Source organism: Periplaneta americana, chromosome 17 (assembly GCF_040183065.1).
Source record: "Periplaneta americana isolate PAMFEO1 chromosome 17, P.americana_PAMFEO1_priV1, whole genome shotgun sequence".
NCBI lineage: Eukaryota > Metazoa > Arthropoda > Insecta > Blattodea > Blattidae > Periplaneta > Periplaneta americana.
In genome coordinates, this window is record NC_091133.1 from 4,673,339 (window position 1) to 4,685,660 (window position 12,322).

At 39.5% G+C, this 12,322-nt stretch overlaps 1 protein-coding gene across 2 annotated transcripts in view; it reads right to left on the reverse strand.

Moving 5' to 3' along the window:
- Positions 1-297: 297 nt before the first annotated feature.
- The window catches only part of LOC138692713 (zinc finger protein ZFP2-like), a 46,176-nt gene continuing 34,151 nt past the window's right edge, over positions 298-12,322 (reverse strand). For both annotated transcript variants that reach the window (XM_069815879.1, XM_069815880.1), the window contains one exon: positions 298-8,474. In XM_069815879.1, the coding sequence (XP_069671980.1) occupies positions 7,247-8,474 (1,228 nt within the window). In that variant the 3' untranslated portion in view covers positions 298-7,246. The remainder of the gene's footprint in view (positions 8,475-12,322) is intronic.

A 12,322-nucleotide genomic window follows, 5' to 3' on the forward strand; every position in this document is an offset into this window, starting at 1 on the left:
AACCTAGTAGTTGATACAACATCGTTAAATAATCAATTAAAAAAAGACGTTAAATAAGCAGAGGAAGTTACAAAAGCTTGTGGTGGCGAAGAATTTAAAGTTTCTGTGATGTTCAAGAAAGGGAAGTACTACAAGTGACAGAAAAGTGGATACCTATATTGGTGTATTCATCACATGACATTACACAGGAGATATCACCACATATGGTTGTAAACAACCGTGGATATTTTAAATCTGAAAGTGTATTTTAGTGTAATCAAGTGTTGCTTTATATAATAAGAACTATAGGCGTAGTGTATAAATCTCTAGATGCATTTGAAAAAATTAGTAATCCACTTGACAGAAATGTTCATGTGTCACAATATAATTTGTAATATTTTATTTGTTAACTTGACTGTTATTTTTATTAAAGTATATGATTTAGCAGTTACATGTACTACACAAGTGTGTTAATTCTTTGGAAAACAACTGAATGTATTTATGTCGTTTGGCACAATAATATGAACATTTTCCATTTTGGTAATAAATTAAGTGGCAAGAAAATGTTCATATGTCACACCTTATAATATCTCATATTTTTTACATTATTAATTATTTCTTTTTATTAAGAATTTGTGTTTATATTTTGAAATGCTTACGTTAAAAGACAGTGATGTCTCCTTCATGAATTGCTAACTATTTAATTAAATATCCTGCGAAGATCACAGTTACGTCTGTCACTATGGAATGACTCATCAGTATTATTACAAATTACAAAACCTGAAAATGTTAGAATGAGATCAGGAGTAGTTGTAGCTCTACATCATCATGACTGTTTTAACCATTTCTAATAATTTTTTAGGTTTGAAGACCTTTTGAGATAAACAGTATTGAAAATGTGAATATCAAACAATAGATGCAGATTGACAATAAGGCTGTACTGCAAACTATTACACGAATTTTTAGTTGACTTGTTTGAGAGTATACCAAAACTATAAGACGTTCATTTATTGCTACTCAACAATGTACCTATTTGCGACATCTGAAAGAATATCTACCTCAAAATGAATGTATTGTAGTTTGTGATTTCTCTGATTATATGGTTCATGATACTGTTGCTATTCATCTATTCCATTGCTTCATGATTGACATCTCAAAACAAACTACCTCGAAAACCTGAAAAGCTTCACAACTTTCCAGACGAAGCAGCATCACAGTACAAAAATAAGTCCAACTTCCTCAATATTTGTCATCATGAGAAATAATTTAACATTAATGCTGAGTGGAATTTTTTTTCGCATCCTTACATGGGAAGAATGCGTGTGATGGTGTGGGAGGAACGGTAAAATGTTTAGCAGAGGAAAAGATTCTGAAGAGTAGATTTCAGTCAGCCAACACAATAAAGGGTGGGTACTCAACAATTTCACAGTTACAGTCCTGTAAATGAGGCTAGAGTCTTCGTTAAAAGCTACTAATTTTCAGAGGACTTCAGTATAAAATAATGGTAACAGTTGATGATGTGGATATCAACGACACTGTCGGTTTTGTTGCATGCCAAAATTGAGTTAGTGATGAACAGGTTGTTCATTAGGAGTAGAAGACAATGAAGTAAAAATAAGTTCGTTGGAATAAACATGGATCTTCTCCCTCCAAATATCCCCAATTTTCTGATATGTTTGTTGTGTACAAAATTGCGGTATTGACCAAAGTGATCCTACAACAATAACAGGAAGAATTTATTGGCTAGAGGAAGCGCAAAGAAAGCTTGCCCATTTCACTGATGCGCAGAGAACGATATTCGGTCCTCGTGCCGCCATGCTCGTTACAGGGCTGCTATGAATCACCTAATGCTGATTACAGGGCGCATTCGAAAGCGTGGTCTTGAGCTGTTCGTATCGTGGAGTGTTGCTGTGCAGAGCGGGTAGAAGCCAGCGTGTGCGTTACATGTTCTGCGTTTTATCCCTCATATCAGGATTTTTATAGAGTTCAAAGTGTGTTTTTAAAATAACAGAGTTCTGTATAACATTCTATGTTATACGTTGGCTCTAAATTAGGAAGTGCTAATAAACCGTTACACAGTCAAACTAGGGAATTATTTATAACGTTTATAAATATATGAAAAACGAAACAGGCTCCCCTCGTAACGTAAGGAGTATATACAGATTAAAATAAATCGACCATAGTACCACGCTAGTTATCGGAACATTTTAATAAAATCACATAGTATTAGTTATTAGTCTTTTATTACAATGTCAAATATCAATTATTACACAATCACATATTTCTCATAACATCTTTGTAATTCCATTCAGTGATTTTACATGTGAAAGAATTCGTGCTTCTGTATTTTCAACAATGTTATGTTATTAGTTACTCTGCAACTAGGTTTACATTACGTTACACGCGCTGTGATAAATCTCACTCGAAACATCAAGCCAGCAGACGACTGAGAACTGACGACAGTCTGCCAATCGAATCGAAGCGAGGTCGAGTGCACCCGAACGTTTCCGAAAGTTCGCGCAGCTTTCTGTGGCAAGCTCTACCAGAATCTCAAATTCAAAGAGGAAACAAGAATTCTTTTAAAATCAACAGAGAAGGAATGACAGGTTTGACAGTATAAGTGCATATCAAATTGAAGCTCGTGATATTCCTTTCAAAATGGGGTGTAAAACAACACTATAGAACTTAAAGAATCAGAAATATTCAAGATTGAAAGTGTTACGGTAAACGAAAAAAGGTGTTTTGCAGATTATAAAATTGAATTAACATCAAAACCTAACAAAATGCAATTTTTCTAAAAAATATATTTTAATTTAGATCTTTGGGAAGAATGATTCCTGAAAGTTTCATTAAAATTCAAGGTGATCAGGTTGAATTCTTCAATTTTTTGGCTGGTTCGGGATGGAATGATCCTTACAGGCCTAGTAGGTGTTATTTATAGTTCAGTCTTTATTTATACGTACTTCTAGGTTTATTGCATTAAAGTAACCTTAATTTTACGTTTATTTGAATGTTGTAATTATTGTAATGTTATTATATATCACTGCTACCAGGAGTATACCTAGGGTTTTATAGATTTATTAATTTGTCCAACAGAATAATATCTGTAATATTGACAATTAATATTTGAGGAGAAAAATTCGCTCCGGCACTGGGGATCGAACCAGGGTCCTTGCTTCTATGTAGCAAGCGCTCTGACCACTGAGCTACGCCGAATTCAATCCACAGCACCGGACCGAACTCTCCTCCTTAACTGTTCCCCTTTGTTGCCTGACTCCAAGTTAGGCATATATGTTGATGTAGTGTCCAATGTCAACTGCCATTATACTAGGAGCGCACTCAGCTGAGTCATGTGTTCGCCAGCAAATCTTCTGAGATTTTCTACGTGGGTTTCTCCACTATCTGCTGTATCCACAAATTCCACCGAGTGGTTTACCCGCAGATGGAGAAAGCCTTGATTCTGTAGAGTGTTGTACGCCTTCCAGCAATCGGATACAATTGTAGTACCTGGGAGAATCCACTGCAGTATTAAATTGACTAGAGTTTCTGCGTCTCTGTTCTGTACTGGTACCATAAAAAAAATTCCTCGGGTTACCATATTCCAACCCACCAAATACCCATTGGCCCTCAATGAGACATCCGCGGTTGTATTTTCACTGCCCGAACTTGCTTTCATCAATCTCCACAATTGTCCTCGACCACCAATTATTCATACACCCAGTCTAAGCAAACTTCACGAGAAAAGTTGGACCAGTCTACAACCTTGTGGTGTGATACTTCTACTTCTTCACTGAGGGTCACATGTCTAGGATTGGGAACTAGGCACCAGAATGCGCAAAATTCCAAAATCTGGTCTACCAATAGTTTAGATTCTCCTATGAAAGTATCTTTCCTACCACTTTTGATGAAGTTTTGCATCGCTGTTGTTGTCCATGGCGTTTTCTGCATCTAAATTCCGGTCTTTGTCGTCCTGTAATTTTCAAATGGGAGACATTACCACATGACGGGCAGTTTATTATGTCTCTTATAATTCCGTGAGATACTAGGAAGTCTTTCATTGACTGCAAAACGTTGACTTTGCGCAGAAAAGTACGTAATTTAAAATCATAACCGACACATGCCATTGCTATGATAACTAGTGTCTAAGAATAGAGGCATTGCTGCGTAATTCTCATTTGGATTGTACTATACTTTTTCGCTTATCATCTACATACGTTGGCAGTGCTGAAAAATTGACGTCAAACCGGATAAGATGGCAATGGAATCTCTCTTGTGTCGCAAAATTATGCTATAAAAGGAAAATAATTATTTGGGTGGGTTGGGTGGGCATATCGCCAACACAGCATTTACATCGTGTTTTTAAATGTGCTCTTTCATTTTATATGTTATTTGAGTGATTTTCAAAAAGGTGGGAGTGGAGTTCCTGTAATTTTCAATTATCAGTAATTTTATCGCTTTCTTTTCCACTTCCAAAACAAAGGATTCCTTTGTCTCTCTATCAACACCTCCAAAAAAACCCATACGGTAGGCTATTTTTCTTGTTTTAGAGAAGTCTGCCCCTTTTATATTTTCTGGTGTAGACTTGTGTTTAATCTAATTTCACAACGTGTCCTTCTCCTACAGGTTTGGTGTTTTGTGTAATTATAGCATAACATATTTCTCTGCAGAAACAGAAATATTCTAGTGCAGTAATGAAGTAAACTTCTTCCTCTGAAGCAGCAATCCGAAGAGTTGTTTGAAGCACCCACATATAAATAAGAACGAAGCTTTGACGTCTAGTTATTTTTGTGTTTTCGAACCATGTGTTGTGGGTTATAGACGTTAACTTTTTAAACTTAAAATAGAATGAATAGTTTTGAGTATTTTGCCTTCTTTTGCCAATTCAAACTAATCACTTGAGTTGCAACTCACACAGTTCTTTGCACTTTTGTCAGGTATTAGTTTATACGACATGGCGAAATCAATCTCTTCTTCTTCGCTGCTCAAATTTCTCAAATTACAATTATTTTTATTTTCTATGGCTAATGCAATAAATTATTATTACCGTAGTATCTTGAAAATGGTGCTTCAACTAACAATGCTTGTTTATCAGGTTGCTTTGAAAATGTGAAGTCATAGATAATGCTCGTCAATATTGCCCTCTTCATGTATATTTTTCCAGCTGCTCTTTGCTATAAACACGTAAATTGTTGTTTTTGAAACATCAAGAATAATTTAGATTACCGAAATTTGCATTTAGTCCTATTTATTTTCCTTAATTCTACTGTAAACATAAGAGACGTATTTTAATCTTTAATCGTAGCGGTTTAGCCGAGCGTGTTAAGTGTTAAAGCGAGGTACTACGGTGCCAGAGGTCCCAGGAACGAATCCCAACCAAACCCAAAGTAGTAAAATTGCATTTGTGCGATATAATAGTATAGTTTGAGATATGTAGAATTACATTATAGAACTGATGTAGTTGTAAAATAGAAGTAGAGAAACGTGTAGGAGAGAATATGAGAAGTGGTATAATGATGTAGGGACATCTAGGAGAGAAAAGGAAAGTTAAGAACAAAACTGACTAAGGGGAGACATCTAGGCGATAGAAAAAACCTTAAAATAAGTTTAATTTAATTCAAAAGAACTAATTCAATTGAATCATTGATTGAGCGACATCTTCTTCTTGATGTAGGCCTAAAGACCTGTTGTTCCACTCCATCTTCTTTTAGGACCGGGACTCCTCTTGCTGACTGGTATGCTGTCTCTTGCTATTTGAGTCATACGATCTTCAGGCATCCTTGATACGTGTGCTGCCCATTGTGATCTTCGTGTTTCTACCCATTCACATATTTCTTGTATTTGGCATTGGTTCCTTATGTCCGCATTTTCTATTTTATCCAGTCTTGTTTTTCCCCACAATTTTCCTTAACGTTTTCATTTCTACAGTATTTATCAATTGTTTTGATCTAGTAGTTTCGGCTCTTGTTTGGGCACCACATGTTAAAATTGGCCGTACTACTGTTTTATATATACGGGTTTTCGTCTCTAATTGTAGATATTTATTATTCCAGATGGTATTGCTCAGGGATCCTGAGATTCGTGATGCTTTCACTGTCTGTTGATTAACTTCAGCTATTAGGTCTTTATGGCTTGTTATCATAACACCAAGAAATTGGAAGTGATTCACTTGTTCTACGACCTTATCATATAATTGCAATTTACATCTGATTGATTCTTTAGAAACAGTTAATAATTTTGTTTTCTTTGTAGATATTTTCAAGTTGCATTTGTCGCATGTCTGGGCAAATTTATAGAGAAGTCGTTGAAGCGAATCCTCTTAATCAGCTGTTAACACTGTATCACCAGCATAACATAATACATTTACGTTCTTATTTCCTATTTTAAAACCACGAAGTCCTTTCAATTCTAAAATTATATCATTCATTAAAATATTAAAAAGGAGTGGGCTCAGAGAGTCTCCTTGACGGATTCCCTTATTTGTTGGTAGTATTTTACTGAGTTTATCATCCAATTTTACTTTACAAGAATTATATGTATATACATCTTGGATGAGGTGTATAATCCTATTAGGTGTATTTTGTTTTTCAAGACTGTATGACATGTTTTAATCTAATATTGTCAAAGGCTTTTTCGATGTCAATGAAACAGAAGTAAACTGGTTCATTGAATTCTAATGCCTTTTCGCTTAATTGCCTTATGATGAATATGGCATCTGTGCACGATGGGTTCTTCCGGAATCCTTGTTGTTCATCTTAGTGTTTATAATTTCTGTTAACTTATTTGTAATTATTTTTGTTGTCAATTTTAAACAGATTCACGAAGATTTATCCCACGATAATTATCTGGTAGCTGCTTATCTCATTTTTTGAACAGTGGAATGATAATACTCGTTTTCCATTCTTCGTCGTCTATAATTACCTTGTACCGACTTCTCTTGAACCCCTTTCTCCCCCCCGAACACCGCGCAGCGTTGATGCCGTGACGGATGAATATTGAACGTCCCTGTTTAGAGTTTGTATTCGCTCCCGGTGCCCAACCCTGTCTTAGGTTATTCCGCTGCGAAAAGCTCTTCCACACAAACATCTCGTCATAATATTATCACAATAGTATACTGCCGTTCACGACATTCTAGACACGTAAACTGCGAGAAACAGTATCCAAGAGCATAGTACTTCAATGATTTCTATGTACTATGGTACAGTAAATGAGTTATGACACTTAACCTAAGGGGGCAGCACTCTTCTCGAACTTCGCATTTAAATCGTTCCTAACCAGTATGCTTTCGTTCGTGCTCTTTTAGGTTTTTGGAGTGCGAGAAGCACTTTCCACAGACATTACATATGAACGGTTTCTCACCGGTGTGCTTACGTAAATGTACTTTCAGGTGACCATTATCAAAAAAGGACTTTCCACAAATATCGCACTTAAATGCTTTCTCTCCAGTATGTTGGAGAACATGTCTCATTATACTAACACGATACAAAAAGCATGCACCACAAATATCACATTTGAAAGGTTTCTCACGAGAATGGTGAAGCTTGTGCCTGCTTATGCTACTGGGACACGTAAAAGACTTTCCACACAAATTGCAACTGAACGGTTTCTCACCAGTATGCAGAAAGTTATGGCTCCTTATACTACTGCGACACGAAAACGATTTCCCACACAAGTTGCAACTGAATGGTTTCTCCCCAGTATGTCTACGTCCGTGTCTTTTCAATTCACCAGATTTCCAAAAGCATTTTCCACACACATCGCATTTCAAAGATTTTTCACTTGTATGCTTGCGTTCATGGCTTTTTAAGTTACCAGAATACGAGAACAACTTGTCGCAAAATTTGCATTCGAAAGGTTTCTCACCAGTATGCTGGCGTTCATGCCTTGTTACGTCACTCTTTTTCCTAAAACACTTTCCGCATACATTACATCTGAATGGTTTCTCACCAGCATGCTGAAGCTTGTGACTTCTTATACTGCTACGACAAGAAAACAACTGTCCACACAAATTGCAACTGAAAGGTTTCTCACCAGTATGTCGTCGTTCGTGTCTCTTTAGCTCAGACTTATTCCAAAAGTACTTTCCACAGACATCGCATTTGAACGCCTTTTCACTTGTATGCTTGCGTTCGTGGCATTTCAGAGTACCAGAATACGAGAACAACTTGCCGCAAATTTTGCATTCGAAAGCTTTCTCATCAGTATGCTGGCGTTCATGCCTTTTTAAGTCACTCTTTTTCGTAAAACACTTCCCACAGACAGGGCATTTGAAAGGCCTTTCCAGCATATGCTTCAAGATATGTCTTTTCAGAATATCAAATTTTGAGAAATACGTTCCACAAATATCGCATTCGAATCGCTCAGTATCTCCATGAGTCGACAAAAATTTTGCTGAGGAAACAGAATGACTGGCATCTTGATCGATAGTCACGTGCTCTTCATGTGCAAATCCTTCGTACTCTGATGATACACTGTTGTCATCATGAGTGTTGGCAAACCTGTCACAAAAATAAACCATCAGTCAATAAAATTCACAATAACTACTGATACAAACATAATATGTACAGGAAATCACACGTAAAAAGCTACAACTAGCAGATTACAGGTTCATATTCATTTACTAACAGCTATCCAGTCTGTAAAATAAAATGATTCATGAATTGAAATGAGCTTGAGAATTTAGACACAATTTTGCGAGAAGAAAGAGTACTTTCAGGTCACTCCTGGTTATTACGTATTATTACTAGATCCCCTATTTTTTGGTATTAATGATATTGGCGAAATTTTGGATTTACCATTTCCTTCAGTGTATCTTGGTTTTATGAATCCAAATATACAATAATAGCAAGTTTTGAACCCGCGATATATTGCGAAATTGAGCATAATCGCGAAATAGACACTTTCCTATCAAATCGCGATATAGACAACACAATTACAGCGAAATTTATACTCTTTCAAAAGATGCATATCCATGACGAAAAAGGCATTCTAAAACACTCGAAAGTGTAAGCACGGGTATCAGCGACAAAAGCACGATAAAAAAAAAAACAGCTTTTCTATTCCCAGCTCCTGTGCTTACTCGCTGGGGATCCTGGTTAAAGTCAGCTCTGTACCTTGAGAAAGTTCAATATTTCCAGAAACGAGATGACTCCAACACTGTAGTTCAGTAGTTTTAAACTCTGTCAACAAGTGATCAGAAAGCTATTTTGTGTGAGGCTGCATTTGTTAAAGAACATTGTCTCTCAACAGTATCATTAAATACGTATCATCAAACATCACACCATCGCACAGCACACTCATCCCCAAGGTCAGTGTATTACTCCATGAAGTAGAGTGTGTGGAAACACTTTTTTAGCTAACAATGTCACAGATTTTATGAACAAGCTTGAAGACAGTCGTCGTGAAAAGGAAAGTGCCAGATTGAATAAGCTAGCAACAAAAATTGTGGAAAAACTCACAAACTATTAACTATGATGAAAGAGTAATGGAACGGAGAAAAATTCTCTCCGGCACCAGGATTTGAACCCGGGTTTTCAGCTCTACTTGCTGATGCTTTATCCAATAAGCCACACCGGATACCCACCCCGGCATCGGACAGAATCGTCTCAGTTTAAGTTCCAATAATAATAAAAATAATATATATGTTAAACTATGACTCAGCAGGAGATTATGTAGAGCAACAGCCAGACTTTTGAACCTCTTACAGCAATAATCGATGACGTGATAGAACTCTTAAGTAAGATTGTTTAAGGGGCTCTCTAAACAAGATTTTGTACGGGGTTATATTGCACAAAAGAGGTGTCTGAAAATGCAGAGAATAACGATTGTGTGATACAAGTCTTGAAGAATATTGGCCGGTTTCACCAAGCTTCTTTAAATCAGCACAAACGGCTTGTCGACACAACTGGTCGTTTAATTTTAACGAGATCCTTAACAAATTGACTGTTTCACGAAGCCTCTTTTTTTAAAATTAACATACGTTTACTAACGTGGGGATTTCGTATGTGTATCTTGCGTATTGTGACACCTGTCGGGAACGTTCTGGTCACATCTGGTTGCGTACGCATCCTGCGAGAAGGAAAGCGCGGGGAAACGGAAACACGAACTCCTCATCCTAGCCGCGGTATGGAGTGGGGGGGAAGAAAAAGTGACTGTGACTGGGCGGAAGTAAGGGAAGCATCTGTAGACCGATTGTTCGCGACGCAGAACATTCTAGATATTCGTGGTAAATAAATAACACCGTGAGTTGCCGACTAAAATCAGTCACGAGTTAGTCAGTCTTCAGTCAGCCTTCAAGTCTTCTCTTGGACAGCGGCGACGTATCCGGAGGATCCGTGTTCGACGTGCAGTGAACTTGAGTAAGTCCGTAATTGAGGCAGTATCCAGGAGAGTGCTACGTAGCCGGAGGACTTAAGTCGACGTGCAGTGAACATGAGTGAGTCCGTAACTGTGGCAGTATCCAGGCGAGTGCAACGTATCCGGAGGACTTGAGTTCGACGTGCAGTGAACTTGAGTGAGTCCGTAACTGTGGCAGTATCCAGGCGAGTGCAACGTATCCGGAGGACTTGAGGTCGACGTGCAGTGAACATGAGTGAGTCCGTAACTGCGGCAGTATCCAGGCGAGTGCAACGTATCCGGACGACTTGAGTTCGACGTGCAGTGAACTTGAGTGAGTCCGTAACTGTGGCAGTATCCAGGCGAGTGCAACGTATCTGGAGGACTTGAGTTCGACGTGCAGTGAACTTGAGTGAGTCCGTAACTGTGGCAGTATCCAGGCGAGTGCAACGTATCTGGAGGACTTGAGTTCGACGTGCAGTGAACATGAGTGAGTCCGTAACTGTGGCAGTATCCAGGCGAGTGCAACGTATCCGGAGGACTTGAGTTCGACGTGCAGTGAACTTGAGTGAGTCCGTAACTGTGGCAGTATCCAGGCGAGTGCAACGTATCCGGAGGACTTGAGGTCGACGTGCAGTGAACATGAGTGAGTCCGTAACTGTGGCAGTATCCAGGCGAGTGCAACGTATCTGGAGGACTTGAGTTCGACGTGCAGTGAACATGAGTGAGTCCGTAACTGTGGCAGTATCCAGGCGAGTGCAACGTATCTGGAGGACTTGAGTTCGACGTGCAGAGAACATGAGTGAGTCCGTAACTGTGGCAGTATCCAGGCGAGTGCAACGTATCTGCAGGACTTGAGTTCGACGTGCAGTGAACATGAGTGAGTCCGTAACTGTGGCAGTATCCAGGCGAGTGCAACGTATCTGGAGGACTTGAGTTCGACGTGCAGAGAACATGAGTGAGTCCGTAACTGTGGCAGTATCCAGGCGAGTGCAACGTATCTGGAGGACTTGAGTTCGACGTGCAGTGAACATGAGTGAGTCCGTAACTGTGGCAGTATCCAGGCGAGTGTAACGTATCCGGAGGACTTGAGTTCGACGTGCAGTGAACATGAGTGAGTCCGTAACTGTGGCAGTATCCAGGCGAGTGAAAACGTATCCGGAGGACTTGAGGTCGACGTGCAGTGAACTTGAGTGAGTCCGTAACTGTGGCAGTATCCAGGCGAGTGCAACGTATCCGGAGGACTTGAGTTCGACGTGCAGTGAACTTGAGTGAGTCCGTAACTGTGGCAGTATCCAGGCGAGTGCAACGTATCCGGAGGACTTGAGTTCGACGTGCAGCGAACATGAGTGAGTCCGTAACTGTGGCAGTATCCAGGCGAGTGCAACGTATCCGGAGGACTTGAGTTCGACGTGCAGTGAACTTGAGTGAGTCCGTAACTGTGGCAGTATCCAGGCGAGTGCAACGTATCTGGAGGACTTGAGTTCGACGTGCAGTGTACATGAGTGAGTCCGTAACTGTGGCAGTATCCAGGCGAGTGCAACGTATCCGGAGGACTTGAGTTCGACGTGCAGTGAACTTGAGTGAGTCCGTAACTGTGGCAGTATCCAGGCGAGTGCAACGTATCTGGAGGACTTGAGTTCGACGTGCAGTGAACTTGAGTGAGTCCGTAACTGTGGCAGTATCCAGGCGAGTGCAACGTATCTGGAGGACTTGAGTTCGACGTGCAGTGAACTTGAGTGAGTCCGTAACTGTGGCAGTATCCAGGCGAGTGCAACATATCTGGAGGACTTGAGTTCGACGTGCAGTGAACTTGAGTGAGTCCGTAACTGTGGCAGTATCCAGGCGAGTGCAACGTATCCGGACGACTTGAGTCCGACGTGCAGTGAACTTGAGTGAGTCCGTAACTGTAGCAGTATCCAGGCGAGTGCAACGTATCTGGAGGACTTGAGTTCGACGTGCAGTGAACATGAGTGAGTCCGTAACTGTGGCAGTATCCAGGCGAGTGCAA